The sequence below is a fragment of the Pteropus alecto genome, unplaced genomic scaffold (genome assembly GCF_000325575.1).
Source record: "Pteropus alecto unplaced genomic scaffold, ASM32557v1 scaffold39, whole genome shotgun sequence".
Classification (NCBI taxonomy): Eukaryota; Metazoa; Chordata; class Mammalia; order Chiroptera; family Pteropodidae; genus Pteropus; species Pteropus alecto.
In genome coordinates this window covers 4223556-4235915 of record NW_006443568.1, presented here as the reverse complement: position 1 = coordinate 4235915, position 12360 = coordinate 4223556, and the positions used below count along the sequence as shown (strand labels likewise).

General features: G+C 39.8%; 1 protein-coding gene across 1 annotated transcript in view; it reads right to left on the bottom strand.

Annotated features, from left to right (window-relative positions):
* CSMD2 (CUB and Sushi multiple domains 2) overlaps positions 1-12360 on the bottom strand; it is a 571413-nt gene that overhangs the window by 266897 nt on the left and 292156 nt on the right. The window contains exon 14 of the mRNA XM_025041387.1: positions 8744-8865. Within this exon, the coding sequence (XP_024897155.1) occupies positions 8744-8865 (122 nt within the window). The remainder of the gene's footprint in view (positions 1-8743; positions 8866-12360) is intronic.

Below are 12360 nucleotides of genomic sequence, written 5' to 3'. Positions count from 1 at the left end.
GGGGGGATTGGGGGTGGTGGGGAGGAGATTCCAAATACAGTATAACATGATACACACAAACGAAAGGTGCTGTAGGAACAGAGGAAGGAGCAAGACCTGGTAGAGTTAGGAAAGCTTCTCAGAAGAAGGGGTTTTGGACTGTGTCTCAAAAGGGGATAGGAATTTGCCTGGAGAAAGGAAGGCACCCTGGGACAAGACAAGCCCTGACAGAGCTCTTAAAGGACCAGATGTGTCTATGAACCAGGAGTTCAGTGCAGTGAAGCTGGGGCTGCCTGAGCGGGGTGAGTGTGGGCCCTGTGTGCTTTGCTGGGAGGGAAGGGTTTTATTATTTATCACATAAGCTTGGCTGGTCAGAACCACCAGAGTGCTTTTTTAAAATGTAGGTTCCAGGTACCCATCCCTGATCCACTGAATCAGATTGCTGAGGAAAGAGCTTTGAAATTTGTGTCTTTAAAGCCTCTCCAGGTATTTTTGATGATTAACCAAGTTTGAGAAATAATATCGTGGGCAGAAAGACTATAGGGACTAAGACAGCCTCAACGGCCAAGATGGGCTTTACATTTCCCAAGGATATCCAGCCAAAGGGTGAATGTAGGGCTGCACACGGAGCCAGCATTACTAGCTCTGAGTCTTCTTTCCCCTTTTCCTGAATCCACCAAGCTTCCAGAATGATGGACTGGGGCGTTTTAAGTTGTTTCATTCTCAGTTTATTGAGTAGAGACACATCATTCACCTGCCTCCCCAGTAAGACTGTATGTTCCCACAGTGTAGGGCCGAACAGCCAAGAGGTGCTCAGTCAGTGCTGGTATCCTGACGTAGGCTCTTGGCCATTCTCGTACCAGAACATTTTATTTCTCTCTTTGGATTTTCTTATTGTCCTTGGGGTGGAGAAGACCTTATCAGTGGAACATTCCTAGCTCCCTCTCAAGCTCAGGCAGCAGAGGTCCTACAAGGGGGATGGGATTCCAGGAAGGGTCTTCGTGTCCACACATATACAGGTGCCTGAAATACGTAATCATTCCATGACTATGAGGAGACCAGAGGACACGTGCTCTGTTCTACACTCCTGCAGGCAAAACTCTCAGCTCCTTCTCATAACAGCATCGTTCTTCACCCACTCCTTGCAAAGGGAGCCCCTGTATTCTCAATCCCATTGGCCTCTCATTTACTCCAGAACCTCCCTTCTTCACTCACCATCTTCTTTCTCCTACATCTTCACTCATTTCTTTTTTGCTTGCTCTGCCCTCAGCCTACAAACATATGCAACATTGTCAGACATAACCTGTTGAACACTCTTCCTAATTCTGCAGCATGATTCTCCTACTGCTTACACTGCCTTTCTCTGTTTCTGACATGAGATCTCTTTCATCTATAAGGATGGTGTTCCCAGATCCATTCTGAATCTTCTTATTCTCTTTGCTCTTTTCAAGAAGGGCTGTCCATTCCTTAGGCTTCTTTTCCTATCCATGTGCCAATGAGATAACATCCAAATCTCTCTCTGGATCCCAGATTTATCCAGTTTCCAACCACTGTATCCAAATGCCATCTGATAAACCACAGACACTTCATATGTACCATTATTTCCCTCTTGACCACTGCAAATCCTGTTCCTCCTTTTGTATTTCCTTTGAAAGCCTCCCACTGGTCCAAGTCAGAAAGCATTGAGTCATCATTCGTTTGTTCATTGAATAAATGTTTCCTGAGTGCCTTCCATGTGCCAGGCACTGTGTTGGTCACTTGGGATACAATATTAAATAAACTCCTTCTTCTCCTTGAATCCTCACATCCAATCAGCCACCAAGTCACATTCCAGCCCCTAAATCTCTCGCAAATTTGTCTCCCATCCACATTTCCAAAGCCTTGGTTGATGCCCCCCTTTTTCTTCCTTGGATAATTGCTTCAGCTTCCTAACTGGTCTCGCTCCCTCCAGTATCCCCATATAACCCTCTCTACTCCTGCCAGAGCAATCTTTCAAAAACTCAGGCTTTCCTGCTATTGCTCTGGTTCAGAAGAAGAGTGGTCAGCATGCTCCCCAGGACTGATTCCAGTGTTGTCAATCCTGCTCGCTCCCTGCTACTCTTAGACCTCATTTCATCCAGCTACTTAATTGCATGGACAATGGAGACATAAAGACTGGGTTTAAATCCTTGTGCTGTTCCTTACTGGCCATGTGCTACAGAAAAATTTGATAACTTTTAACCTATCATGATTCAGTTTCTTCATCTACCAAATGGGTTTATTAAACCCTAATTAATCATGATATTATGAGAACGAAATAAAACCATTTACATCAGGGGCTTAGCTCAGTGCTCAGCACATGATAAACATATAATAAAAGAGAGCTACTATTGTTATTACCAACGGTCTAAGACTTCTATCCTTCAAAATCCATTTCAGGATAAAACCCAAGCTTCTATGTGGGTTCACCATGATCTGGAGCCTGCTGACCTTTCCATCTTCATCTTGATCCAGGCATGTTGAATTACTTTCAGTTCTAAGAGACTGTTCCTCAGTGCCTTGCACATGTCTACTCTGTGCCATTGATCTCCAAGCCTACTCGTCCTTCTAAAACCTGTTCAAATGTCACCTCCTTTGTGAAAACCTCCCTGGCTTTCCAGTTAGTGGCTTCTTCCTAGGTTTACCCGTAGTAAACCTAGGAAGCTTTGGACATACCTCCATTGTATTTTAGTACTTTATCTGTACTTCAGTTTTTTATTTGCAAATATGTCTTCTCTCCTATGAGCACATTCTTCAAGGGCAGAGATATTACCTATGGTCAATGAACGAATGAATGCTCATCTCATAAAACATACTGTGAACTTGGAGAGGCTGTGCTTTTTTTCTCAAGGGGACGTCCCAAAGATGACTAGGTAGCAGTTCTTGGACACACATGTATCTCTGCTGTGGCCTATTGGACAGGGTTAAAAAAACACTAACCATTTTCCCTGCTGTTTGCAGGCAGGCAGCTTCAATTCTTCAGTCATAGATTTTGAGTTTCCACACTGACACCTTATTTCTGCATTGTGTGCCCACGTGGTGTCAGGAAGGGATGCCATTTAGCCTTTCTGGGCTCCCCCAGAAGCTCCCTGAAGCTCACAAAAAACCTGTGGAGATGCTAGAACAGCTTTCTGCACAGCTTGACTCTAAGGGAATGCCTTTCAGAGGGGCTGGCTTCAGGAACTGAAGCTGGCGTAACCTCTTGTAGGATACATGGTGGAGTGCCCAATATCGGGCCAGTGACCGTCAAACATTTGCCAAAGGTAGGCCTTCTGGAAATCAATCAAATTGTTTCTCAGAAAATTCTCAGTCTTTGCCTATATCTCCCCCTGCACTCCACCTTCGGGTTCAAAAGAAAACAGAGATAAGCATCTTCAACAATGCCCAAGAAAGAGCCTTCTAGTCAATAATTTAATAACTTATGGTAGTAAGTCCTTCTTCTGGTCTAGCCTCCATCCTCACGTGTAAGTGGCTAGAGCACCCTTCTCCATTGACTAGGTTCATCATCAAATGGTTTGACTCTTTCTTTGTAAAATGCTTTGCAGAGGAAATCTGTTTCCAGCGTTCCTAGCATTGTGGTCCTAGGCTCCTTGATCAAACCATTTTAACATGTTGAGTAAAATTTGAAAAAAAAAAAAAAAGCTTCTTATAAGGTAGTGCATAAATGGAATTATATCCCCCTAAAACTCATATGTTGAAATCCTAACCCCCAATGTGATAGTATTTGGAGGTGAGGCTTTTGAGGGAGGTATTTAAGATTAACTGAGGACATAAGGGTGGGGCCCTAATCCAATGGTATTGGTGTCCTTATAAGAGGAAGAGGAGACCCCAAGGAGTCCCTCTCTGTAAGTACACAGAGGAAAGAAAGGCCATATGAGGACACAGTGAGAAGGAGGACATCTACAAGCTAAGAAGAGAGTCTTCACCAGACACTGAATTTGCTGGCATCTTCACAGTGGACTTCTAGCCTATAGAACTACGAAAGATAAATGTCTGTTTTTTAATCTACGCAATTTGTTATATTTTGTTATGACAGCCCAAGAAGACTAATATAGAAAGAATACGCCTGAGTCCGAAACCCAGTGACCGCAGGGGCCCAAAATGTGACTCAGAGCATGAAGCTGGCTTTGGCTTTGAGTGCATTTTTTAATAACTGGTGAAATAGAACTTTGGTTTTCAAAGTCTTGTGATAAAGAAGGAACAAGAGACAAAGGTCATGCTTCACCAAAGTAGGAGACTCTGAGAGAACACCTCTGAATAAAGCTGAGCTAGTTAAAGATGTACCCTTAGTATGAGAGTGAGCTAGAAATAAGCCTGTCTTTCTTCTAATCTGCCTGCTGGAGGCTGATTTTTTATCTCAGAACTTGACACTGAGTGGACAGCAAACAGAAAACTTCCCCCGGACTCCAACACAATAAATACTCCTTCAGATTACTTGGGTGGTTTTAAACCTTCATACTGCGAATTTAGTCTGGTAACGTCACCAGGCAGCAGGCAGAAGCAAATGTACACTTTCTCTGGAAGAAACCACCTTCTACCCAAGTCTTAAATAATTCCCACAAATAAAGTTTATAAATTCTAACCACATAGCCAAAAATTGTAAAACAAAGAAGGGAAACATGGTTCTGGGGGCCAGAGGTGAGAAACGATAGACAACAGAATCAAACTTGCAAAGATTTCAGATGTTGGGATTAACAGACATAGAATATGTTTAATAAATTTAAAGAATTAAAGAAGGATCTAAACATACGAGTAAGGAGAAAGAGACTATACCTGTGATCAAAAACACTTGAAAAGGAACCAAATAGAACTTCATAAAAATAAAATTATGATATTTGAAATTAAAACAATTCCCCAGTGAATAAATTCAACAGAGGTTAGACATAGCTGAACAGAGAATTAGTGAACAGAATGAAAAAGAGAAAACATGATAGAAGTTAAGAAACAGAGAAGACAGAGTGCTTTGTCAGACTTCCAGAAGCAGAAAATAGAGAGAATACAGGAGAGGTAATAGTTGAAAAGATAATGGCTAAAAATTTCTCCAAACGAATGAAAGATACAATTCATGGATTCAAGAAGCTTAATGAAATCAAGTATGAGAAATACGACAATATGCACAACTAGACACATGATAGTGAAACTACATACAGTAAAAACAAGGAAAAGACCATAAAAGCAGCCAGAAGACTGTTATTCAGAGGAATAACAATAAACTTACAGCAACATTGGAAGCTACAAGACACTGGAATATTCCCATGTGCAGAGAGCATATCAACCAAGAACTGGATCTCTAGTGAATACTAGTGTTCTTTCAAGAATAAGGAAAGTCTACAGCCATGCCACCCTGAACAAGCCCGATCCCATCTGATCTTGGAAGCTAAGCAGGGTCAGGCCTGGTTAGGATGGGAGATCACCTAGGAAGACAAGGTGCTGCGGGTATAAAAAATAAAATATAAGGGATTGTAAGATGACAAGGTCCTTGCAATCTGTGAGGTCAACCAAGGGTTGCCTCACCTAAAAAAAAAAAAAAAGAATAAGGAGAAAACAGACATTTTAAGACAAACAAGAACTAAGAAAGTTTGTCATCAAGAGGAAAATAAACCTTCAAGCATGTACTTTGGACAGAAAGAAAGTAATTCCAAAGAGAATTGCAATAAAGAATAGCAAACAAAATAGCAGTAAATATATCAGTAAATCTAACAGGACATTCGTTTTATTAAATACTAACAACAATGACTTCTGAATATGAAACAGGAAAATACACTCATCAGAGAGTATGAATTGGGAGGGATTAATTGAAGTCATAGTGTACTAAGACCTCTAACTTTTCAGGAGGAACATAAAATTACTATTTACATTAGGCTTTATTAAATATGCATGTTAATATTTTAGGGAAACCCTAAAAGAACAGAAATGATTGTATAATTTTAATGGCCTAACTTTTTCAGTTACATCATAGATCGTGAGAATGGATTTTTAAAAATCCAGCTGCATACAAGGCACATATAAAGCATTAGGAAGTAGAAAGTTTTAAAGCAAGAGGAAAAGATGTATTAGACAAAAAACAAAAGAAAGCTGATGTAATATTTCGGAAAACAAACTCTAAGATCAAAACACTACTACAGATAAAGAGAGTCATTACATAATTATTTTGAAAAAGTTCAATTCACTAGTAAGATATATATTCTCAACTTGCATGCTCTGATAACACAGTCCTAAAATACATAAAGCAAAGTCAAGAGAACTTCAAAGAATTATAGACAATATGCCTTCCTCTGCAGCTGACTGATCAAGAAGACGAAATCAATAAAGATATAAAAGATATAAGCACAATAAATAAGCTTTATATAATGAACATATTAGAACACAAAAAGCAGCAAAATATAGTTTATTTTTTCAAGCACACACAGAATATATGTGAAAAATGAGCATTTCTGATCCAAAAAGCACGTCTCAACAAATTTCGAGTACGTCAAATACAGACAATGTTCTCTGACCACAAGCTTTAGAATCAGTAACAAAAGACAGCTAGAAAAGTCCTTTGTTTGGAAATTAAGAGATATTTCTAAATGGTTGAAAGATGAAAGAATGGAAATTGGGGAACACTCAGAACTAAACTATAACAGATATATTACATATAAAAACCTGTAGGAATGTAGCCAAAATAGTTCTTAGAGGGAAATTTATAGCATTAGATGCTTAAATAAGATTGGAAAATAATAAATTAAGCATCAAAATTAAGATGCTAGAAAAAGAATAAGAAAATAAACCCAAATATAATAGAAAGAAGGAAATAAAGATGAGAGCAGAAATGGGTAAAATAGAAAAGAAATATATCAAAAGAAGTACTAACAAAGCCAATATTGGTTCTTTGCAAAGAATAACAAAACATGAAACCTTTGGCAATATTGATAAAAAGACACAAAATTAGTAATAAAAAAGGTAATAAAAATATATACTGAGATAGTATACAGAATTTTATAGCCAATAAATCTGAAAACTTAATAAAATGGTCTCAAAAAAATCAGATGATCTAAATAATCCTTTAGTCATTTAAAATATTAAATCTATAGTTTAAAATTTTCTAACAAAAGAACTTTAGACCTGGACAGTTTTCTGAAAAGTTCCACCAAACTTTTAAGACAAAAGTTATTCCAATCCTCCACTAATAACTCCATAGAATAGAAAGAGAGGAAACATTCTCCAAATCATTATGAGGTTAGCAATATTTTGACCAAAAAAAAAAAAAAAAATTGGCAAAGGAAAAATCTGGCAAAGGTAACATGGAAAAAAACCTCACTCTCATTAACAAAATAGAAGCAAATTACTAAATAAAATATTAGCAGATCAAATATAGGCATGTATAAACTGATAATTTTAAATAACCAAGTTGGTTTTAGCCCCAGAATGCAACGTTGGTTTAAAGGAGCAAATCACATGATGATATCAATAGATACAGAAAGGTGCTTGATAAAACTCACCATCCATTCACAATAAGAGCTCTCAGTGAACTAGAATTAGAGAGAAACTATAAACTTTAAAAAAAAAAAAAGCTTCAGAACACATCATACTTAATGATGAAAAGTAAAAATACCCTATTTACCATCGAACAATGATAAGAATGACCACTGTCAACAGTGATTTGACATTATATTTGAGGTTCAATCCAGAACACTGGGACAAGGAAAAGAATGAAGAAAAAATATAAGGATAGGAAAGGAAGAAACAAAACCATTATTTTTTGAAGACGATGACTCTTATGTAGAAAACCTCAAATAATTCACAGATAAATTTTTACAAGACAGTTGCTATATAAAAAAAAAAATCAAAGAATAAAAATTAATTGCATTTCTAAATATAAGCAAGAAACAGGTAGGAAATAAAAATTTAAAAGATATGATTTATAACAGCAATAACACATATAAGATATCTAGGAGTAAATATACAAGATTCGTAAAAGAAGAAAAAATTACACAAGTTTATTGAAAGCCATTAAAGAAGCCCTAAGTAAACAGAGAACTATACCATACCCATGGACTGGAAGATTCAGTATCATAAAGATACCAGTTCTTCTCCAATTGATTTATAGTTTTGGTATATTTAAAGATTCCAACAGGTTATTTTGAGGGTCTTGGCAAGATACTTGTAAAATTTATGAGAACAAAGGGAATGTCACAGGAAGAAAACTAAATGTGAAATAAACATGGGAAAAGATATATATATAGCAGTGTAAAACTACACACGACATACATAAATCTTAGGGACATAACTTTGAGTGAAGCTGATTAAGAATGTATACAACATGATTACATTTATTTGACGTTCGAATGCTGGCTTACTAAATAATGTAATTTTAAGGATGCGCATTTATGTTCAAACTATAAAGAAAAGCAGAGGAATGATAAGTACACAAAGTAGTGTTTACTGGGGGATAGGGAATGGACTGGGATTGGTGAGGGACATACATCACTAAGGTAACTGTGATACTTTTTCTTAAGCTGAGAGATGGCTATACGTTCAGCTTAAGGAAAAAAGTTTGTTGTATTAATATTCTTTATATTTTACTTATATGTTCTAAATATTCTTATTGTCTACTTAATATCGAAATGATATTTAAGGATTGTCTGCAGAGAACCTACCACGACCATGTTCTGGGTTCGAAACCCCTTGTAGGCCAACAGTCCCCAACCCAGCCCTGCCCAAAGGACACTCCCCACCTCCCCACCCCCCGCTCCAAGAGCCTTACCTTGGCGGGGTTGAGCGCTGTGATGATCCACACACAGTGTGCGTTGTTGTCATACTGAATGGGGAAATTGGGGGAGGTGATGATGCCTGAGGGGCCTCGAAGGTGGGCATCACACATGCGGGCTGCAGAGAGGAGATGGAAGACAAGACTTTTAGTTTAGACTAGGTCCAGTTCCCATCCCCACCTCCCACCCCAGCCCAAAAGAGACTGAAGTCTGTATAGTCCTATCCCAGACATAACCTTCTGCTTCCAGTTTTCTTCCCCCATGGTTCTCAGCAGGTTCAAAGGGAAGTCACAGTTCTCGGAGCACAGGGGTGGGGGCAGGCCCCACATTCCCCGACCTGCTGCTCTGCAGGCAATGATGAATTTCCATGATCAGGCTAAGTGAGCTCCCTACCCTGACTCTGTGGTGATCAGCAGCTCATCTCTACCAAAAGGGTGGAGTCTTCATATCAACCTAAAGCTAGGTGGGCCCCAAGCACCTATGGACCTGCTAAGATACCCACTCCCCTTGTTCTACTGACCTGTCTGTTTTCCCATTTGCTCTCAGGCTTCCTGAAGTAGAATCTCAGGATGTCTTTATCAAGGCCACCCAATTAGGTCACAGAATGTCTGTGCCCAAGGACTCTGCCAAGGACTCCAGATCAGCCCAGGTCCAGGCAGCCCGAGTGATCTCGGTGCCAATCAAGGACTTCCCCAATTCCTTCCCCACACATAGCACAAGCCTAAAACAGGCTTTTGACTGGAAGCATAAAGATTCTAGGTGAATTAGAAGAAGTGCTCTACTCAAGTAGATATAAAGTGTTATCAATCACAGTTTAATCTAATTAAGCTCTTTAAAATAGCTTCTGAACTAATTAGATTAAGTAGTGATTGATAACCGTTAAGGTACTACATTGTACCTGGGTGTTTGCCTTCTTTAAAAATGTGTTCTTTAGTTCTAGCCACTTCATTCTTCAATGTTAGTGCTCAGCTATTTTAATAAAGAGTTCTATGAGCCTGTTCCGTGGCTGCCCACATGGCAATTTATCCTAATCGTAGGCAAAGTGCCTAACAGTAAAGAAATAGTGAGCAAACTCAGAAGCCTAAATAGATAAAATGAAAGTGATGTCAAACCTGGTTTCCCCTGATGGGGCAAAATATCCTAGAGCTTCCCTTGGTGTGTGGAGAGGGCCATGATAAACCTGTCCCAGGAAGCTGTTTCCACTGCTCCCAGATATAACTCATCGCTTCTCATTTCATGAGCTCATTCCTGCACTCACTCATTGAAACATTTATTGAGTGCCCGGCAGAGTACGGGGAGAGAAAACGTCTGAGAAACAATCCCTCCTCTCTGAAGGCCACTGGCAAGTGGAGGAAATAAGTATGAAAACCATTCGAATCAAGAAGAGCAAGGGTTGTCCGAGGATTATTTGCGAGAGGCTGTTGGGTCAGAATTGCTCCTCTTCTAGCTCATCATCTTCAGTGAGGATGTTGCCTCTGGTGGCTTGCCCCAGTCCTGAGCCTAAAGGACCTTCTCCCTCATCCTGAGCTCAAATGTCAGTGGAATCAAGTTGGAACAAAGCCCTAGGGGAAATCTCTCCTCCACACCCCTTGAGTGCATCTGATTGCTCCTGTAATCTGGCTCTGAGAAACACTTAAATTCACAGACTGTGCTTGTTATAGCTGGGCCTGAGGGCAGCTACCATGGTGAGGAGAGCACAGGCTGTGGGGTTTACCAGCTTAGCTTACTGGGTTTTAAATTTACCTGTTGGTTGTTTAAGCATGGGTAAGTTAGAAAACCTCTCTGATTCTACTTCAGTTGTAAAATGGGACTAGTGACATCGCCTCATCGAGGTAAGGTGAGGATGAAGTTATATGAGATAATGGATGCAAAGGCTCGCCCAGGACCTGGGACATCATCAGTACTCAACAAAGAGGAGCTGGGAAGGTCAGACTCGCAATGCCACGTTCATTCCATTTCACTCTGCCCAAGATTTCTTTCAAGATTTCTTTTGTCTACCTTTCTTGAAGTTTCTTTACGTAAGATTATTTTTCCTGTGGACACACTTGAGACTGACAACATTACTAAACAAATTAGAATAAGATCATCAAAACCAAAAGCGTGATCCCAGCCCACCTTTGCAGAGGACCTGTGGATTCAGAATCCCAGCCCTGCAGGGGGTCCTTACAAATCTCCACAGGCACCACCTCACACCTCTTCTGGAAAGCCAGGTTTTGTTGCCTTAAAAGCCCTCAGCTTCAGACTCAATTTATCCTGCACTCGTTTCCAAAAATTAGATGGTATTTGCAGTGTGTTGAAATATGCTGAAGGTAATTAGAGAGAACAGGTCAAAAAAGGCATTTACTGCTTTAAGAGCTTAGAGAGAATTAATTAAAATATTACAATCTGCAGATAGTTAGCATGGAGCACTTTAAAATAGGTTCAGAATGGAGCATCAGCTACATTTTTCCTCTAGTGTCTGGAATAAGGTCAGGGGGTCTGAGGACAGACAGACTTCCCCCTGAACGGCCAGCCCCCAGGATCCGACCAACAGATGGGCAGCTCATGGCTGCAACCCACACAGGCTGGCAAAATGGTAGATGCTCAAATGAGATCTGAATAAATGAGGAAACACATGTTTATGTCCCCCTTTTTGCCTTTTCTCATCAAATGCTCTGCTGGATAACTTTCAAGAAACTTCTCCAGGACCTTCCAAGCCTAAGCTGTGTAGTCACGCCCTCTTTTTTTCTAGTTATCGCTATACCAAATAAATAAAATAAAATAAAATAAAATAAAATAAATAAAATAAAATAAAAGCTACCAAAAAGCAGAGAAAGTTGTTCTATGTGCTTCCACCCAGTATAATGACTCTGAAGGTTGTGCAGGTGTAATTTTCAAGAAGTAAGATAGAGCCTTCGAGTTGGGGTTTGAATTTCAGCTCAGCCAATTAGCTTTGTGCCCCTCAGGCAAGCTGGCTGACCACTCCAAGCCTGAGCTAAACTTAAAATACGGATATTGCAATTTTCTTCATAAAGAAATTATGAAAAATGCCTACTACAACGCTTTACACAAGTATAAATAGTTCAATCAATGAGAGCTTCATCATTCACACACATAGATAGCTAAGGAACTCAGGGAGCGATGGGGCATGTATTCTAGCGTAGTCAGTGAGTCAGCCAGAGAGAGTAACTACAGAGGAGAGGAGAGGAGGGTGGGTGTAAGAGTGAGGCAGGGAGGTGGGAAGAGGGGAGGAGAAAAAGAAGGGGAGAGGAAGGGAGAGAAGAGGTGAGAAGGGAAGGGAAGGGGAGAGGAGGAAGATGAAAACAAAACTCGAAACATTAGTGTTAAAGAGTAGACCCAGGGAGCTATCCAGGAAAGGCCAGCAAGAAGGAGAGTCACCTGTAATTTTCATGGCATTTAATTCAGCTAGTTTGTGCCATATTTCCCACATTTCACTCCCATTTTACGAGAATGAGGGAGAAGATTCAGAACAATTCCGTAATTTTCCCTGTGCCATACGGTATGTTAATAGCAAGGCTGAAACTCGAACTTAGGCCTCTTAGTTCTGAATCTGGTGTTCTAGCCTCCAAAAAGTCTTTTATTCTAAACTTATATATAAATGTGTGTGTGTATA